Here is an 18,612-nt window from a genome sequence, read left to right on the forward strand (position 1 = left end):
AAAGCAAAATATTTTTCCCTATGACCTCAATTATAATTTCAAAATTTATTCCCAAATCTCCTTAGCTCAACAGCTTATGAGTAATACTAGAGTGAGGAAAAGAGACCCTGGAAAACATGAGTCCAGCTGTCTGCTCTATAAAATGAAAGTCACTAAAGTTCATTAGAGGTTTTTTGTTTGTTTTTTTATAAAGTTGCTTGTGATTTATTTTTATTTTTTTTATATTTATTTATTTATTTGGGCTGCACCAGGTCTTAGCTGCAGTACGTGGACACTTAGTTGTGGCATGCAGACTCTCAGTTGCAGCACACGAACCCTCAGTTGCAGCATGCATGAGGGATCAGTTTCCCGACCAGGGATTGAACCCAGGCCCCCTGCATTGGAGCGCAGAGTCTTACCCCTGAACCACCAGGGAAGTCCCTGTTTGTTTTATTTTTTTTCGCCCTGTCATGAGGCACGTGGGATCTTAGTTCACCGACCAGGGATTGAACCCACGCCCCCTGCATTGGAAGCGGGGAGTCTTAACCACTGGACCGCCAGGGAAGTCCCTAGAGTTTTTATTTTTCTTGTCTTGAATTAATAAGCAAAAGGTTCTCAAAAGCAGGAAAATCTGCCTTAGCTAAGATTTGGACATCTAAGGAAATCTGAAATGCAGTCCTGATAAAACAAATGCCATTAACACAAGTATTCCAAAAACACATACCATATTTACTGCCTATTCTTCAATTCTTTGAAAGACAATTTTCATAGTAAACCATGAATAACCATGGATTATATTATCATATACATATTTTAAATGAAAAAAAAAAAACCTTGCGTCAATTAAAAAAGCATTTTTGCAAAGTAGTGGAGGAAAATAAAATGCAACCACTTCAACATAAAAGACACTCTTATAGGAAAGAATGGGAGATTGGCAGATAACTTGTCAAACCTTAAACAAGGTTCAAAAAGTAGAAGAGTTCTTTGAGTTACCTTTTCCTACTATAATGAACATAAGTGTCACTGATAAAAGCAAATTTAAAATTCTCACCATGGGGACATCCCTGGTGGCGCAGTGGTTAAGAGTCCACCTGCCAAGGCAGGGGACATGGGTTCGATCCCCAGTCCTGGAAGATCCCACATGCCGTGGAGCAACTAAGCCCATGAGCCACAACTACCGAAACCCACGTGCCCTAGAGCCCATGCACCACAACTACTGAAGCCCACGTGCCTAGAGCCCATGCTCTGCAACAAGAGAAGCCATCGCAATGAGAAGCCCACACACTGCAACGAAGAGTAGCCCCTGCTCGCCACAACTAAAGAAAGCCCGTGCGCAGCAATGAAGACCCAAAACAGCCAAAAGTAAGTAATAAAATAAAATTAAATTAAATTAAATTCTCACCATGTTTTGGATTCCTTTTCAAACTTGGCTGTGGCTGGGGAGGTGGTGGAGGTGGAGGTGGAGGTGGTGGAGAGTCTCTGTCATGACTTATGACTCTATCCACTGATCCATATATTGCCAGTGTCAGACAGTTGTACCAGCCTCTTAGCACCAAACCATCAGTATTCACCTGATTTGGGGGGAGGGGGAGGGGAAGAGATATCTTTCAAATGAATGTTTTACTATGTCAGAAGTAAACTGGTATCAAATTACTTTGTGGGTCAACTAAAGTATAAAAGTATGCTGAAAATGCAAAGGTCAATATTGGTGGAAATTCACCCAGAGGCACAACTTTTGCATGGCCCTCCAGAGTTACCATACCTAAAACTGTCTCAGGACTACATCTCCCCAGTTCTATACTTTAGGCCAATCCTATTCAAAAAGCATAACCAGATTCCCAACCAAGAGAAGAGAAATGAGAAGGAAATTAAGGGGGAGCTACTGCCAATTCATAAATTAAACCCAAATAGTTACAGGGGTCATGGAGATACACAAGAGTACAAATTGTGCCCAGTCTCAAGAATTATAAAGCCTATAAAATTATACAGCATTCTTTTTACATGACATGCAGGTATATTCAGTGTATCTATACTGTACTTAAAAAGTAAGGGTAACCAGAGGCATTAAACAAATTGTTTTTGCAAAGAAACTTTATCCTAAAAAGATCAAAGACTTTATCAATGCCATTAACCCTCAATATTTCCTTATAAAATAACTTTACGTTTTTCAGAGCTTATCTATTAATCACTCTATCTTCACAATAACTATGAGAGGTAATCAGAGCAAATATTATCAACAAATAAGAAAATGAGAGTGTCAGTAGAAAAATTTGGCTAGAAACCAAAGCCCCTGACTTCTGAGTTCTCCTCCCACTCTACAGTGTTGGATAAAGATGAAATAATAAGTGGTAATGGAACCCTAGAGAAAGGGTTCTAGAGGAAGAAAAAAATTATTATTCTCCTTGCTAACCTTAGCAAACTCTAGCAAAGGGAAATCAGGGACCAGAAGAAAGGCTCAAAGACTATGCCCACAGATTAATAGACTCTAAACAGAAATACCACTGGAAGGAAGATAAATAGATAAAGAATACAATTTTTAGTCTAAACAAGGTGCAGAGGATTAAATACCCATCCCCCACCAAAAACAAACAGCAGGCTGAGTAGTCCCATATTAGATCACCATTATTTTTGGATTTCGGCTCTTCCATGATTCAGATCTTTTAGATGCTTTCAGAATGGCATTTGGTATCAAGAAAAAGACACTTCTGATACACAAGGAAGAAGTATGAAATATGAATTTTTAAAGAAAACTTAATTAAGGTACAATGGTGTTTAATAATAATTTACCTGCCTGTCATCTTCTGAATTTGCCCACCTAAATGAAAAGAAGGAAAAGCACAGATGCTGGCTTCTTCCTGACCCAAGTATAAAATTAGAATAAAGAGCTATATGGGTAGATAATAGCATTACAGTGTCTTTGCTCCATTTTAAAATAGCTTCTGGAATACAAGAGGAATCAGACAAGAAATGACGATATTCTGCAGAACTAGAACCAAGTAAGTTGACATTCTGCATCACTGGTTTATCTGGATCAAAAACTCTGAATGGAGGTGAGAACAACAGTAGTAACAAGTTGAAAACTGACTTCTACAATTACCTTTGAGTTGGGTCTAAAGATGATAGAAGTATTCTCATCATATTCCAGGCTGCCAAAAGAGTAGGAATAAATATATAGGCTCAAACACTGAACATCACAGTTCATGAAGAAGTTTTTCTAGATTCATATATTTCAATCAAGTGCTAGATTTGTGTTTTAATGAACTACAAAGTTTGGGTTTAATTTACGCTCCACAAAATGATATCAAGAAAAAGTATAAAACAAACCCCCCTGAGATTCTGGTTCAATTGCTTTGAGGTGTGTGTGAGAATCAATGTTTGTTTAAAAGCACCCCAGGTAATTCTAATGTACAGCCAGAGGAGAGATCCATAGCATTATAGTCTTCAAAAAAAATGTATACTGGGACCAAAATTTTTAAAAAGCACCTATTTTCATCAGGTACTGACATAAGAATAACATTCTATAATATAAAAAATTAGCTGTTTCAGATTACCTAGGTTCCCTTCATTTAAAAAGAAGTTAAATTACCAATATAATTTAATAATAAATGAGTGGAGAATCAATAAAAGAATAAGCAAAACTTAATTCCTGACAGGGACAGAAAATTTTCCATTTTTAAGCTGCCTTTAAAAAATTGTTATTTTATAAATGAATTTTCATAAATGAGTAAACCCATCTAACGGTTAATTAATTTGCAGACATCAAAACAACTAGTGTTAGTCATACCTAGCATGTATTATATAATTCAAAATAGGAGTAACTATAACAAAATTCTCATTTTACAAAAATGTGACTATGGAATTTTAAATTATGTAGTAGTGTGACGTAAAAAACATAGACAAAATCTCAATGTGTTTATATAGGTTCTTTTAAGAATCAAAAAGTAATCTTTTCCAAATTAGGTTACTATCAAATCATGTGATATGTATAATGCATACACCAATAAAAAGCAAACAAAAGATGGTTAATGTTTCACACATTTAAAATTTTATTTTATAAATAAACTCAACATGTTCTTAGGAGCTTGACATTTCCTTAATATTGTCAATTGAGAAAATTAAACCCTGAGTTCTTGGATCTACCACCATACACAGCCTTTTCTTCTATCTAAAGAATAAAAAGGTTTTGCTTACTAACTTATGAGTTGCTGGTGAAATTACCTAGTAAGTACATACCTTCCCAACCTATCGAAAACTGGGGCACTTGGTTTGCTTACATTGTTAAAGAATAAGTCTAATTGAAATGTGTGCGGTGATGTCTCCCTGTGAATGAAACAAAGTTGAAAGGTCAGCCTTTACAATAATCAGTTCCTAAATTAAAACAAAAAACAAAGTAAGTACAAATTTAAGAGCAATTCTAGAATTAAGATAAATTATTCCTAATATGTAAATAACAAAAACACGGAGTTAACTGCAATATTTCCTGTAATTTTATTCATATCCAATTCTCAAGAAGTCAAGTATTCACTTTGAGTACTACTGAAAAATTTTTAGCCATCAAATAACTTTCGCCTGCTACTTGGACCATTTTAAAACACACAGATATTTAAATTTTTTAATGTATTTTAATGGCAAATGCTAATTAATCATGGTATCTAGTTTTATAATTCCTTATATCATTATTCTATTAGCAAAAAGAATCAGGAGTTAACTAACTTTAAGTTGTAAATAATAATTACCATTTAATTTCAATTTAACCCACATTCATACAGGACTGTAATAATACTTTGAGCATCAGAGCCCTAAATTGTGACTTAAAGCCCAGATTGAAATTTGTATAGCACTAATTTACATAAATATTTTGATTTTTCTATAGACTTCTATAATCAAGATTAAAGCCTATTTAATTTGCACTAGAATGAAACCCTGCTACACCCTTGCTGAAATTCCTTCGGCTCAACTAAAATCTTGATTTTTAAACAATGCATGCTTTGTTGTTTATTTACAAAAAATCCATATGGTAAAAAGTGTAATGCCCGGAGTACTCTGAAAGAGATTCCTTTATGTATTTCTGGTAGAAGTACAAACAGGTACAATCATTCTGAAAGACAATATGGCAATAAAATTCAGGAGACTGAGAAAATGTTCACACCATTTGTTCCAGAAATACTTTTCTCTACAAAGTGTTTCTATGGAAACACTAATATACAAAGACTTTTTTCAAGAGGAGGTGCATTATACTAATAATGTGAAAACTAAAAACCATCTAATGGTCTCCACTTTAAGAACTAGCCGAATAAATAAGAGTACATTGATTTGTTAGATTATGCAGTCATTAGAAATCATATTTTCAAATAAATTTAAATGATGTGAAGTACTCCTGACATAATGTTAAATGAAATAAAGGAATACACAGAATAGCACGCAGTGGGATCAGAGCAGCATCATACATTTTATCTTACCCAAATTCAACTATATGTGCTCAACAACTCTAGTCTCTCTCTCCTAGCCTTCCTCTTCAAACCAGACCCTGGCCTCCAATATCTCAAGGAAAGGAAAAAGGACTGAAATGCAAATTCTTTCCTCTGGAGGCACCAAAGACTCAGGTCCTGGGCACCGAAAAGCGATTTAAAGAATCAATGGTAATTTGACTCCACTAGACTTTCATCTTAAAACTTGTTGACTCTAAAACCTAACCTCACATAAGATACCACATTTACAAAAAACAAAAAACAGTATATATATATAAACGCACACATATAAATTTAAAAACACATGGCCTCAAATGTTAAGATTCTCTCAGAATGGAGGGATAACAGGGGTTTTAATTTTACCTGACATAGTTCTGAATTTCATAATGAGAAAAAATACTATCATAAAGTGTGCTGCACAAATATATCATCTCTAACATTACTTTCAACCTTGAGATTTCAGGCTTCCCAACATCTTACATATTTGTATTACTGAATCAATACTTTATTTTACTGTTCTATAACATACTGTGCATAAAGTTGTTTCTGATAATAATTTCATATTTGGAACTATTAAAACATGAACAGCCATTCACGCCCAGCTAAGAAAAAGGAGAGAGATAAGAAGGGGGAAATGTAACAAATACTCTTACCCACTGCAGCTAATGGCAGAGATTCATATTGCCTGCTGTGGTAGCCAGCCTCCAAAATGGCCCCCAAAGACCCCTGCTTCCTGGTATTCACACCCCTGTGTAGTTCCCTCCCACACTGTACCAGTAGAATATGTAATCAACAGAATATAGTAAAAGCAGTATATTGAAGTATGTCACAGTATGCCATTTCTGATATTAAGTTATAAAATACAGCGACTGTGGCTTCCTTCTCGGGCATGCTCTCTCACTTTCATTCTTGGATCACTCACCCTGCAAAAATACATGCTGTGACATAAGCAACCCATAGAAAGGATCTCCTGGCAAAGAACTGAAGATCTGCCAACAGTCATGTGAACAGGCTTCTAAAATTCCCTAGCCTCAGTCAAATCTTCTGAGACTGCAACCCAAAGCCTATATCTTAGTTATAACCTTATGAGGGAACTTGAGCCAATCAAGCAGCTCCCAGGCTCCTGACCCTCAGAAATAGTAGGGGATTAGGTTGCTAAATTTTCTACAGTTTGTTATACAGCAACAGATAACTAATAGACCTTTCTTGACCAAAAGCAGTACAATTAGAGAAGACTGCTGGATACACTATCATTACTCCATCTTTCTCATTCTACACACATAGGAAAAGTAGAAAGAAATACAGGAAAACAGGAGATTTTATTTCCTTACACATGGCAAAAAAGATATGAAGTCAATTACAATGATTTGTCATTATAAATACTAATCATTCTTACTGTTTTGTTTTGTATTTGTTTTACCTTTAAATGACCTGAAAACATTTGAAGATTTTTATATCTACCTCTAGGAATAACCAACTACTTTTCACAATTATGAAGAAATGAGCCCTTAACTTTGAATCTGTACCATTAACAGTCACCCCTGTAGCTGGCTTAACTCTTTCAGGTAATAGAAACTGAGCTATCACAGCATGGACATAACAAAATGTGGCATTGATACGTAAGAGTAACACCTAGGCTATAAGCTAAAAACCCACAGATATATTTATTATACATATTCATGTTTCTATAACCAAAATTTAGCTTTCATCTCCAGTTCATGTAATTAAAATCAGAAGAAGATGATTATTCATGTTACAACAAAGATCAAATTCCTCTGTTTTATGTCAGTTGTTAAAATTATGAACAACTCCACAGCAGCAAATTCCCTGGAGGTCCAGTGGTTAGGACTTGGTGCTTTCTCTGCCATGGCCCAGGTTCAATCCTGGGAACTAAGATCCCACAAGCCGCACTGCATGGCCAAAAAATAAAAATTATAAAAAGATTTAAAAAAACCAAAACTCTACATCAGGAACCATGTCTTATATTTGGTTTATTTCACAAAGAGCCTAAGAAAGAGAAATGATGCTCAAATAACTACTTGCTCAGTACAACTAATGGTAATGTGAAGCTACATATTTATAAAAAGACACATGTATCAGGCTAAGGAGATCACCAATAAGTCATGAAAACTGATACTATAAAATAATATAATAAAAAATGTAGCAACATAATAAAAGATATATTTCTAAATATTCAGACTCATTCTTATTTTCAAGGAAAAAGTCACATTAAAAATACTTCATCTACTATACTGTGTCACCCTAGAATCGTTCGGAAAATATAAACCTATTTCCACCAATTAAAAAAAAGAAATGAAGAAAGAAAAACTTAATCTAGTACTCAGGTCAAATAATGACTCTTTTCAAGTTTATAATAATATATAGATTATAGAGAAAACCTAGAGTCAATTACAATGCAACATAACATAACCATAACTGAATAAAGTTTTAGGTTTTTTGTTTTTTACTTACAAAATATTACCTTAAATTTTTGCATTTAAGAGTATGTTTCTAGATCAACTTTAGTCAAAAGTACTTTTAAAAAAGAAAACTGACTTACCCATATGCTCTACTGTCAGGCAAGCTGCTATGGGCTCTTACTCCGGGGGGTATGACTCGGACTTCATTGATATAAACCACACATGGAAAACGAACGACGTCTATATGAGAACTTTGCTTTAAGAAAAGGGGTGAGAGGAATATACTGTAAGCAAAACACTTTGTCTATTCAAAATTTATTCACTTCAATTTGTTTCATTCAGAATACCACAAACAATTTTAAAATAAACACCACATCATTAAAACAGTGCTATTACATTTTTTATAATGGTATTAAAACCACTCTTAAAAACAGCTGATGATAAAATGTACCTAGTTAAACCTCTCCATTTGTATAACAACATTTCCTGCATCTGCTTCCCTGCTGATGTTTTGCTTAGGCCAATAGAGACCTACAATCCTTTACTGGAAACCTCTGGAGCCAGACACCCTTCAGAATCCTGACTTTTGGAATTCCTTGGCGGTCCAGTGATTAGTACTACACGCTTCCACTGCAGGGGGCACGGGCTTGATCCCTGGTCAGGGCACTAAGATCCCGCACACCAGGCAGTGCCGGCCAAAGACAAAACAGAATCCTGACTTTTTAGATTTTTAGAAAGCAAATGATACAAACACTACATATTACTTAACACCCCCAGTGGCTTCTGGGGCAGTACCTTGTAACCAAAACATTAATACTTCTGCAGCAACATGTATAAACAGTCACACTAAATAAAGATTATAACTAGCATCATATCAGTTCAAATCAGAGCACGTGGCCACATGTATTTAGGGCAGATTTTTCTGCCATTTTTGAATTTCTGAATTATAGATGAGAGATGGTGAATCTCTATTTAAATTAGCTTAATTTACCAAACTTACATACTAGTATCAAGAGATCCAAGGAAGCCATTTAGGCACCAAACAGTTAAGGTAAACCCTCTCAAATTTAAAAAAGGAAAAAAATCCACAAACTAAGAATTTATTATAATAACATAAATCGATAGCATAATTTAGTGTACATTTATTTCTATGTATCATTTGACACAAGACCAGACAAATGTAGCTCTTGAGATCAATAATTTAAAAAGAAATTTTTCACATTGTTTTTGGACGATTGTGTTTTTGTTTGTTTGTTTTTGGTTTTTTGTGGTACGCAGGCCTCTCACTATTGTGGCCTCTCCCGTTGCGGAGCGGAGGCTCCGGATGCACAGGCTCAGCGGCCATGGCTCACAGGCCCAGCCGCTCCGCGGCATGTAGGATCCTCCCGGACCGGGGCACGAACCCGTGTCCCCTGCATCGGCAGGCGGACTCTCAACCAGTGCGCCACCAGGGAAGCCCTGGACGATTGTTTTACATCAACTTTTCCTAGCAGTTCAGCCAAACATCATTACCTAGTGGTCAAAGCTTATAATAAGAATGGTTCATATTATTTGCATCCAGAAAGACTGAGTCCTAAGTGCCTCTTGAAGCTGCAAAGAATACTGTGCCTATCAACAGACCAAAAGACTAGTCAAATGAGTCTTTCCTAAAATGTGACAGAGGATGACTTTCCAATTTTGCATTTTAAGCTCAGAGATTAAATATAATTAAATATATAGGTATAGAAATCTTAACATAATGTTAACTATTCAAGTGTACTTTATACTCTCAAAGATATAAAAGAAGCAGGATGAATGCAAAGTGTGGCTGATTGCTGGTTGTTTTCCAATACAACTCTTCTTCTAGAGAAGACTGAGTTGGGCAAAAGCGAACTAAAAACTGAATTTCCCATGTCCTGGGAAGCCAGTGTGAACATGTGGTTGCTAGATTCTGATCAATGGGATGTAAATGGAAATGACGTAGGCAACTCTGGGTCATGTCCTTAAAGGGAAAATTCAGACTTCAGAAACTCCTGCCACCTCTTCTTCTATACTCTGCTGCCTTTCTAGAACACATGTTATGGTAAGCTCTCTTGGAAAATGCAGGCAATTCCCTAAGAATGGGAGAGGAACCTGTCTCTGACAATGCAGAGCTGTCACATTAGCCCTAGAATACTTAAAACCAGATTGAAAGAGAAAATCTTATTTTATCTAACCCACCGTTATCCTGACTTTATGAGAGCAGCTGAAATTATATCCTAATTATTACAAATATACTGTAGGTATTCAATAAGTACTACAGTAGATTTATATAAAAGAAAAAGCATTCTGCCTCAAACTTTGGCTCTATGTTTCTGTCCTGTAAAGAGCTCCTCTACTTAAAAAGTCTACTATACAGAAGCTCCTTTGCTTATATGGTTAAAAATTCTCATTAATATTTACAAAGGAAACTTAGAACAAAACTTTATTTATTCTAACCTCCTTCCACCCTGCCCCCTGCTAATTAATGAATGGTATTAGTAGTAGTTAGGGTGTCGTCACTGTGGACCTAAAAAGATCAACTTGAGGTTTTACAAATAGCCTTTCAAAATCTATTTTGTTTGTAAGTAGAAGAGTTTCTATATTAGTTGCTACCACTTTTATTCAATATTTATTTTGAAACATTTACTAAATGTCTATAATGTTCCAAGGTATGCTAGGTCCTGAGAATATAAAGACAAGACATAATCCCTGCCATTAAGGTACAATCTACGGTAGTAAATGAATAAATAAATTGCTATGATACAGACACACACAGGAAACTATGAAAACTCAGAAGCGTACTTACCTAAATCAGACTGTGGGCAAACATTTGTGGGGGGAAAAGAAGAGTGTCAGGGAAGGCTTCCCAAAAGAAGTAGCACCTGATCTAAGTAAGTGTTTAAGGAAAACATGAATCAGTGTAGCAGAGGGATAAAGAGCTTTCTAGGCAAAGGGAGAGGCATGTGCAAAAGGAATGCAAACAAGAACTTGGAAGGTTCAACAAATTACAAGCATAGTTCACCAAGGCTAGAGGGCAAAATGTGGGAGGAAAATAGGGCAGAGTAGCTAAACACAATCAATAGAATTACAAGAAATAAGTTTTTCATTCACTGCCAGAAGTCAACTCCAAAAATCTGTATCACCATTTAGGACCTCTCTCCTGAGCCCCAGACCACTATATCCAACTGTCAACTGGACATCTCCATTTGAATGTCCCTCTGGCACCAAAAACTCAACAAGTCCAAAACTAAAGTGTCCTACATCAGTGATGGCACCACCATCCAGACAATGGCCAAGACAGAAAACATTATCATCCTTGGATTCTTTCTCATTCTCTCTCACCTAAATAATTCCTTCATCCAAACATCAAGTCCTATTGATTAAACCTCTAAACAGCTCTCAAATCTGTGCATTTCCCTCCATTTCTGCTGTCACTCCTCTAGTTCTAGAGACTAGGCCAAATTCCTCAGTCTTATAAACAAGTATGGTCTCGTCTCACCAATCCAAATTTATAGCCCCAACATACCCTGGTTTTCCTCATCTTTATGCCATCACTCATGCTACTGTCTCTGCTTAGAACCCTTCCACGCTCCTCTCCCAACTCCTTTCAGATGTCAACTTTCTCTTAAAAGCTAAGCCAGATCAAGTCTAGATGAGTGCTTATCAAACTAAATTCTAATTGCTTCTTTTAACTCTCCTGTTGGAGTGGTATTTCAAGAAGACAAGAACCAAGTCTCAGTTTACTGTTGTATTCATAGTGCTGAGCATATTCATTTAATGAATGAAAGACTTTTAACAGGTGCTTGATAAGAGTTGACTGAATTGTGTTTTCAAAGTTAAAAATATTACAATGAAGTAGGGGCTTAAAATATCTAGAGGAGTACCTAAACCTAGGAAGACAGGTTGACAGTGGGAAATCATGGAATGGAAGTTTTATGATTAGAGAGGTACCTGAAAAGTGAAGAACAGACTGGTCAGGTTCCATGACTCAGCCACATCTAAGGAAGAAGTCATTGTGTGTTTAAAGGTCACAGTATAGCTGTCTCCTATACTTTCCTATTCCTGCAACTATCTTCTCTTCCCTATCCTCTCCTAAGGGTAAACTAAGGCTATGTCATCTATTCCTGCCACTTCCATTATCACTGCTGCTTGCATGAGTTCCAAATTGACTTCCTAAACTCTAAAATGAAGTAGGACTTTCTAACATCAATCACCCTCGTAAGACTGAATTTTAAGCCAGCAATTCCACTCTGGAAAGTAATAAAGAACTAATTAAATATAAAACATATAAATATAATGTTAATTATATTAACTAATTAAATATAAAACATATAAAACAATTTAGCCTCAAGAATATCGTATCACTGTAAAAAGTCAGAAGCCTAGATGTATGAGAATTTAATATATAAATAATAGCATTACCACTTAAAGAACTATTACACAACCAATAAAAATGCTGTTATACAGGATGGCTTGGGACAGGGATAAAAGATTTACTTTTTACTGTACACACTTTTGAATTGGTACCTCGTACGTGTGTTACCTAGTCAAAAAAGAGAGAGAATGTTTGAAAATGAAGCTTACTTTTAAAATGTTGTATAGGTGTACTTCTTCATTTATAATGATGCACGACACATTGTTAGGTGAGAAAAGAAACCAGAAAACAGTATTATAGTTATCAGTACCTTAATGTGTGTGGTGGGTGTATACATTTATGTGTATTTGTTTATGTATATATATTTTTTTAATTACTAGAGGACTTGTGAAAAATTTAAGAAAGTTGTTAATGATAGATGAGACTACGAAAGGTGGAACTATGAAAGCCTTTGCTTTTCTGTAACTTCTAATTATTCTATAATAAAATTAAAATTTACTAAAATAACATTTTTTTATTTTTTAAAAAGTGGCATACAAACCACAACACAATTTGTAATTCATTTAGCACTACTCAAACCCCTTCACATATTCCCCTTGTGAAACTTGAATAAATGCCTGTTTTCCCTACCAGGTTACAAATTCCTTTGAAAACAAGTGCAGTAAATTTTGGTTTTTTGGTTTTCTACCTGTATTGTCCCTCCTAGAGCTATGCCTCACCTTCAAAAGTGTTTTTCATAAATAATTGTTAAACAGATTCCCAACTTCCTACTGTGCGAATCTATCTGGTGTCTGACTAAACAAATCAAAAACTAAAATATCTTGTTCCCGTCAAAGTCACTTCAAACCCACTTCCAGACTCTTCTATGACTAACAATGGCCCCACCAGTTCTCTAGTTCCACCAGTTCTCTATAATTAGAATTCTATCATTTTCAACTACTCTCACACTATCAGTTGCCATCCTGGTTGCAACTGGTCAATTCTACAACCAAAATTTATATTGTACCTATTCCCTCCTCCTTAATCCCACTGGGACACAGCACTGCACAGCTTTAGAGCCAGGAAATGTGCATTGGTATGTCTTAATTCAGCTATGCCACTTTAGGAAAGTCACCTAACTTCTCATGCTCAGTTCCTTATCTATCAAATGGGGATAACTAACTTTCAAAATTGATTCATGAATTAGAGATAATGTATTTAAATTACCAAAGCACTGCGTCTTGCACAAAATAAGCATTCAATAAACGCTATCAATGATTACTGCCCATCTGCTAACTCAAGTTTTCATTATGTCTCACCTTTTCTTCTCAATTTGCCACCTCTAATTATTCTGAACCATTTTAGGCATTACTGATGCACCAATGTACTGGTGTACTAACCTACCTTAATTTTACTAATCATATCATTTGCCTGCTCAAAAACTACTTATTTCTTACAAAATAAAGCCCACACTCCTTTGCTGACCATTTATGGAACTCTGTGATTTGGCTTCAAACTGCCTATCAGGTACCACTTCAAACCACTGCTTCAGCATACCTTCCAAAGGACTGACTACTCCAGGAGAATGCCCTCCTTTCCTATATATAACTGTGGAACATATTCTTTCCACCAAAGACCAAGTTCATATGTTACCTGCCTTGATGAAGTCTTCCCTGATACTCTCAAATGAAAAGTGATCTGTCCCTCCTCTGAAATCACGGAGCCTTTTTTTGTACCACCAAAGGTAGCTAAATAAATATTGACTGGGGTCCTAATATATCAGACACTGATAAGCATTTTGGAAATAAAGGAGACAAACCTCAAGAAATTTCTACTCTGTCTCTATGCACTCATCATAATCTAACTTGAATCATAATTCTGTGGACCTCATGTCCAATACTAGTTATAAACTCCTTGAGAACAAACATCCCAATATTCCATATCCCCAAAAAACCCCGACTCCTACTTCAAGACTCAGTTCAAATAAGATCTCTACTAAGCCTTCCTCAATCAATGCCAGAAGGTATTTACTACCGGTCCTATCCTCTCCATGGTCCTCAATGCTTGCTTAAGAATGAATGAATACTAGATTTCTAAATATATGGTAAGTGAATGAATGCTAACTTTCCTAAACTAGTAAACTACTAAACTAATTCATCATATGCTTTTCTTTCATTTTTAACTGTTCCCTATTTCTGTACGCATGATAGGTTTGTTCTTATCCAACTACTGCCTCCACTGTGAGTTTTCTAAAGCCTAGCTGGAACTGCAGTCAGAAAAGTATGGTCATTGAACAGAGCTAATTGAACCACATGAAATGAGAGACCACAAGAAAATTCATTGTTAGTAAGATATGCTAAAGTTTCCAAATATTTGATTTTTATAGACCTATAAACCATTCATTAAAATAATCAGAAGACCAAGGTTGTCAAACTTTTTATTTAACAAGTACCAAAGTACAACTGCTACCCACTATCATCCCTACCTCTGAAGACAGAAAAGTTCTCTCTTAAGGTACAAACTACTGTATGTATAGAACAAATAAGCTACAAGGATATATCGTACAGCACAGGGAATGCAGCCAATACTTTATAATAACCTAAAATGGAGTATAATCTATAAAAGTTGTGAATCACCATGTTGTACACTTGAAACTAATACTGTAAATCAACTATACCTCAATTTTTTAAAAAAAGTTCTCTAGAGGACTTCCCTGGTGGTACAGTGGTTGAGGCTCTGCGCTCCCAGTGCGGGGGGCCCAGGTTCGATCCCCGGTCAGGGAACTAGATCCCGCATGCCGCAACTGAAAACGGACCCTGCACGCGGCAACGAAGATCCCGGACTCGGGGCAGCCAAATTAAAAAAAAGTTCTCTAAATTAACTTTACACTGAAAGAGAAATGTGAGCTCTGGGGTTTCTTTGAATTTCTCTATGAACTTCATTTCTGTACGTTCTTGGCCGGTTGAATATTCAATTTACATGTGGCAGAAACAGTCATGCATTCAGGGGCGCTCAAGTTCATACAGAACGATTACCCTACAAGAGCCCACTCTCCCCCTCAAAACGACAACACAATTGTCCTTTACAGTTTGACTACAATTCTCTCTTCACAAGTATGCTGCAGACAAAGGACGTTCTGTGTAAGTTCTTCTTGTCCTAATGTGTGAAATCTTTCCAAGAGATAAGTTGTATTAAAGTTTCAGGACAAACTGGAGAACACCGCAATCCTAAACCGAATGAGTGTCACATCTGGGTGGCATAACTCCCGTTAGAAAAGAGACCTAGCAAAAGGGATTTGGGAACCAGGAAGCCAACGTGACCCGCTCGGTCACTAACACTACTGTCAAACACAAGGTGTCCGAGACCCCTTCTAAAACATCACCTGAGGTAAACCTGAGAACCATGATCCTCTTCAAGGCCCAAAGCGGACCCAGGGGGTTGAGGAGGTGGGTGGGGGACCAAAGCAAGTAGAGCAGCCAACTCAACCAAAGACGACGCGGGGCCGAAACTACCGCAAGGAAATGTAGGGGGTGGAGGTGGCTACCGCCACCCCCACCCACCCCCGAGACGCGGCGCCCACACCCAAGCTAGGAGGAGGAAAGATGTGTGTGAGGAATTAAAGCGGCAATCGGCACGAGGAACAGTCGAGACACACCTAACGATTTTTTGTAAGAGTCCCCAATTCGAGAAACAGGGTCGGAATCAAGCCGCGAAGGCTTACCTCAGCGCTCGGGTGTTTAAAAGTGTCTAAAAATAGCAGCTCCATCGCCGAGTCCACCGCCATGTTTGCCGCGGGCGGGGGAAAGGGGAGGACTTCCGGGGCAGCCCTCCAAGCTCGGCGACAGCGGCTCAGGAGAGGGAGAGACGTCGGTACTTCCTGTGACCAAAGCGCTGGCGCCGCAAGCCTGAACCTATCGCGACGCGTCGCGCTTCCGGAAGTCGCCTTCTCCAGCGCGGCGGGAGGGCGCCCTCAGAGCGCCGAGAGGGGAAGAGGCAGAAGGGGAGGGACTACGGCGTCTCCAGTGGTCCAAACCGCGTCGTACTACCGCGTTTTAGAGCCACGAGAGCTTCGGGACGGGGGCGGAGTGTGAAGCTGGCTTAGGAGAGGCGGAGGAGGGGTGGGGAACGCAGCCAACCCAGGACTCCTGGCCCAGTGAACCAGCCAGCAAGAAATCTTTACAGGGCTGGCGGGAAAAAGGTGCAGTCAGCGAGGTTGGAAAGTAAGACTTCTTTTAAAAAAAGATAGGAAGCTGACTCAAAACGAAGAGGTTTTTTTTTTTCCTCATCTGGAAACTGCATTGTCAATAATAATACTTAATCCACAGGCTTATTGTGAAAATTTATTTAAATAAAATTCAAAAAAATTGTAAAACGTGAAATGCCATGAACAGTTAAAATGTCGAGTGAAAAGTAAGCCTCCCTGGCTCCCTGTTGATGAACATTGCAGCAACTGGAATTATTTAGTAGTCTACATTGGCACAAGTGCTTGGGAGAGCAATTAGGAATTATCTAGTAAAATTACATGTGCCTATCCCACTTCTAGGAAAATTCTTGAACGTGTGCCCAAAGAAATACCTACAGATACAAGAATACTCATGGCAAAACTTTATAGTTTTAAAAAGCTGTAAACTTAATTGTCATTAATAAGAAATAATCAGTAAACTCTGGTATATTTATGCAATGCACTAGTATAAAACACGTAGAAAGAATGAACCAGTGCTATATCTACTAACATGGATAATCTAACAAATGGTTAAGCAAACACTTATTCTTCACACATTGAAGAGTATATAGAATTTAAATAGTTCAAAAGATATAAAATAACAAATTTTTAGGAGCATATATGTTATAAAATTTTAAAATGCACTGGAATGATAAACACTGAAATTTCAAGATACTGGTGAACCAGAGGGAGATGTAATTGAGAAGTGCACATGGGCTTCAAATGCTTTGTTAATGTTTTATTTTTTAGGTTGGTGGTTGTTTCACAGGTGTGCCTAACATTATTGTTTGTACCTTTTGATATGTCTGAAATATTTAATAATAAATTAATTTTTAAAGTAAATCTCCCATCCACCTCCTTCCTCAGCCATCCACTTTCCTCTTTTTAGCTAACAGTTTATCTCTTTTACTATTTGTTTTTTTCAGAGAACCACTTCTTGCATTTATATTTATTATTTGTATCATTTTTCTGTTTTTTGATTCTTTAGTTTCTGCTTTTGTATTTGCTAATTCCTTCTGCTCTCTAGGCTTATATGCTGTTCTTTAATTTCTATGGTGATACTTAAGTTACTTATATTCTTATTTATTACTGTATATTTATGTCTACCAACTCTTCCATAAGCTCTGCTTAACTGTAACTAGTATACCATGTAGTGCGTTTATTATTGGTATTTTTTTACATAGTCTCATTTTCTTATCTTTGATTTTCTTTTTGGCCTAAGTGTAGTGTGAGGTAGATTTTAAAAACTAATAATATTGGGGGAATTCCCTGGCAGTCCAGTGATTAGGACTCCAGGCTTTCACTGATGAAGGTGCGGGTTCAATCCCTGGTGGGGCAACTAAGATCCCACAAGAGGCATGGCCTAATAATAGTAATAATAAACTATTATTTAGAGCAGCTTTAGTTTTATGGGAAATTGAGCAGATAGTACAGAGTTCCTATCTATATATCCCATTTTTTCTATCAAGGATTCCCCTATTATTTTGCGTTATTTAGGGGGGCACATTTATTTTATCTATTTATTTATTTATTTTTTGGCTGCACTGTGCTGCTCTTAGTTTTCCGACCAGGGGTTGAACTTGGGCTGCCACAGCAGTGAAAGTGCCAATTCCTAACCACTGGACTGCCAGGGAATTCCCAGGATGGTACATTTATTACAATTGATGAGCCAGTATTTTTTTTTTTTTTTTTCTGTACGCGGGCCTCTCACTGTTGTGGCCTCTCCCGTTGCAAAGCACAGGCTCCGGACGCGCACGCTCAGTGGCCATGGCTCACGGGCCCAGCCTCTCCGCGGCATGTGGGATCTTCCCGGGTCGCGGCACGAACCTGTGTCCCCTGCATCGCCAGGCAGACGCTCAACCACTGCGCCACCAGGGAAGCCCCGATACATTATTATTAATTAAAGTCCATATATTACATTAGGCTTCACTCTTTGTGTTGCACATACGTACCATGTGTGTATTTGAATTTATAGACTATCTCTAAAATAATTATGCAAGAAACTGATCGTTATTTTTGCCTCCAGGGACGGGAGCTTGATGGCTAAGGTACAGAAATAGAATTTATTTCCATGTACATGTATTACCTAATAAAAAATAAAACTTTTTAAGATGAATAAGAATTGAGTATAAAAAACGTGTGTAAACTCTTTCGAGAACCTTTCTTGCA

The 18,612-nt window shown here is 37.1% G+C and overlaps 1 protein-coding gene across 2 annotated transcripts in view; it reads right to left on the reverse strand.

Moving 5' to 3' along the window:
• The window catches only part of VIRMA (vir like m6A methyltransferase associated), a 61,821-nt gene extending 45,763 nt beyond the window's left edge, over positions 1-16,058 (reverse strand). For both annotated transcript variants that reach the window (XM_032609817.1, XM_032609818.1), the window contains exons 1-5: positions 15,943-16,058; positions 8,008-8,123; positions 4,213-4,299; positions 3,077-3,125; positions 1,382-1,550 (exon numbers count right to left, since the gene is read on the reverse strand). In XM_032609817.1, coding sequence (XP_032465708.1) covers positions 1,382-1,550; positions 3,077-3,125; positions 4,213-4,299; positions 8,008-8,123; positions 15,943-16,005 — 484 coding nt within the window. In that variant the 5' untranslated portion in view covers positions 16,006-16,058. The remainder of the gene's footprint in view (positions 1-1,381; positions 1,551-3,076; positions 3,126-4,212; positions 4,300-8,007; positions 8,124-15,942) is intronic.
• Positions 16,059-18,612: the final 2,554 nt, after the last annotated feature.

The sequence above is a fragment of the Phocoena sinus genome, chromosome 17 (assembly GCF_008692025.1).
Source record: "Phocoena sinus isolate mPhoSin1 chromosome 17, mPhoSin1.pri, whole genome shotgun sequence".
Classification (NCBI taxonomy): Eukaryota; Metazoa; Chordata; class Mammalia; order Artiodactyla; family Phocoenidae; genus Phocoena; species Phocoena sinus.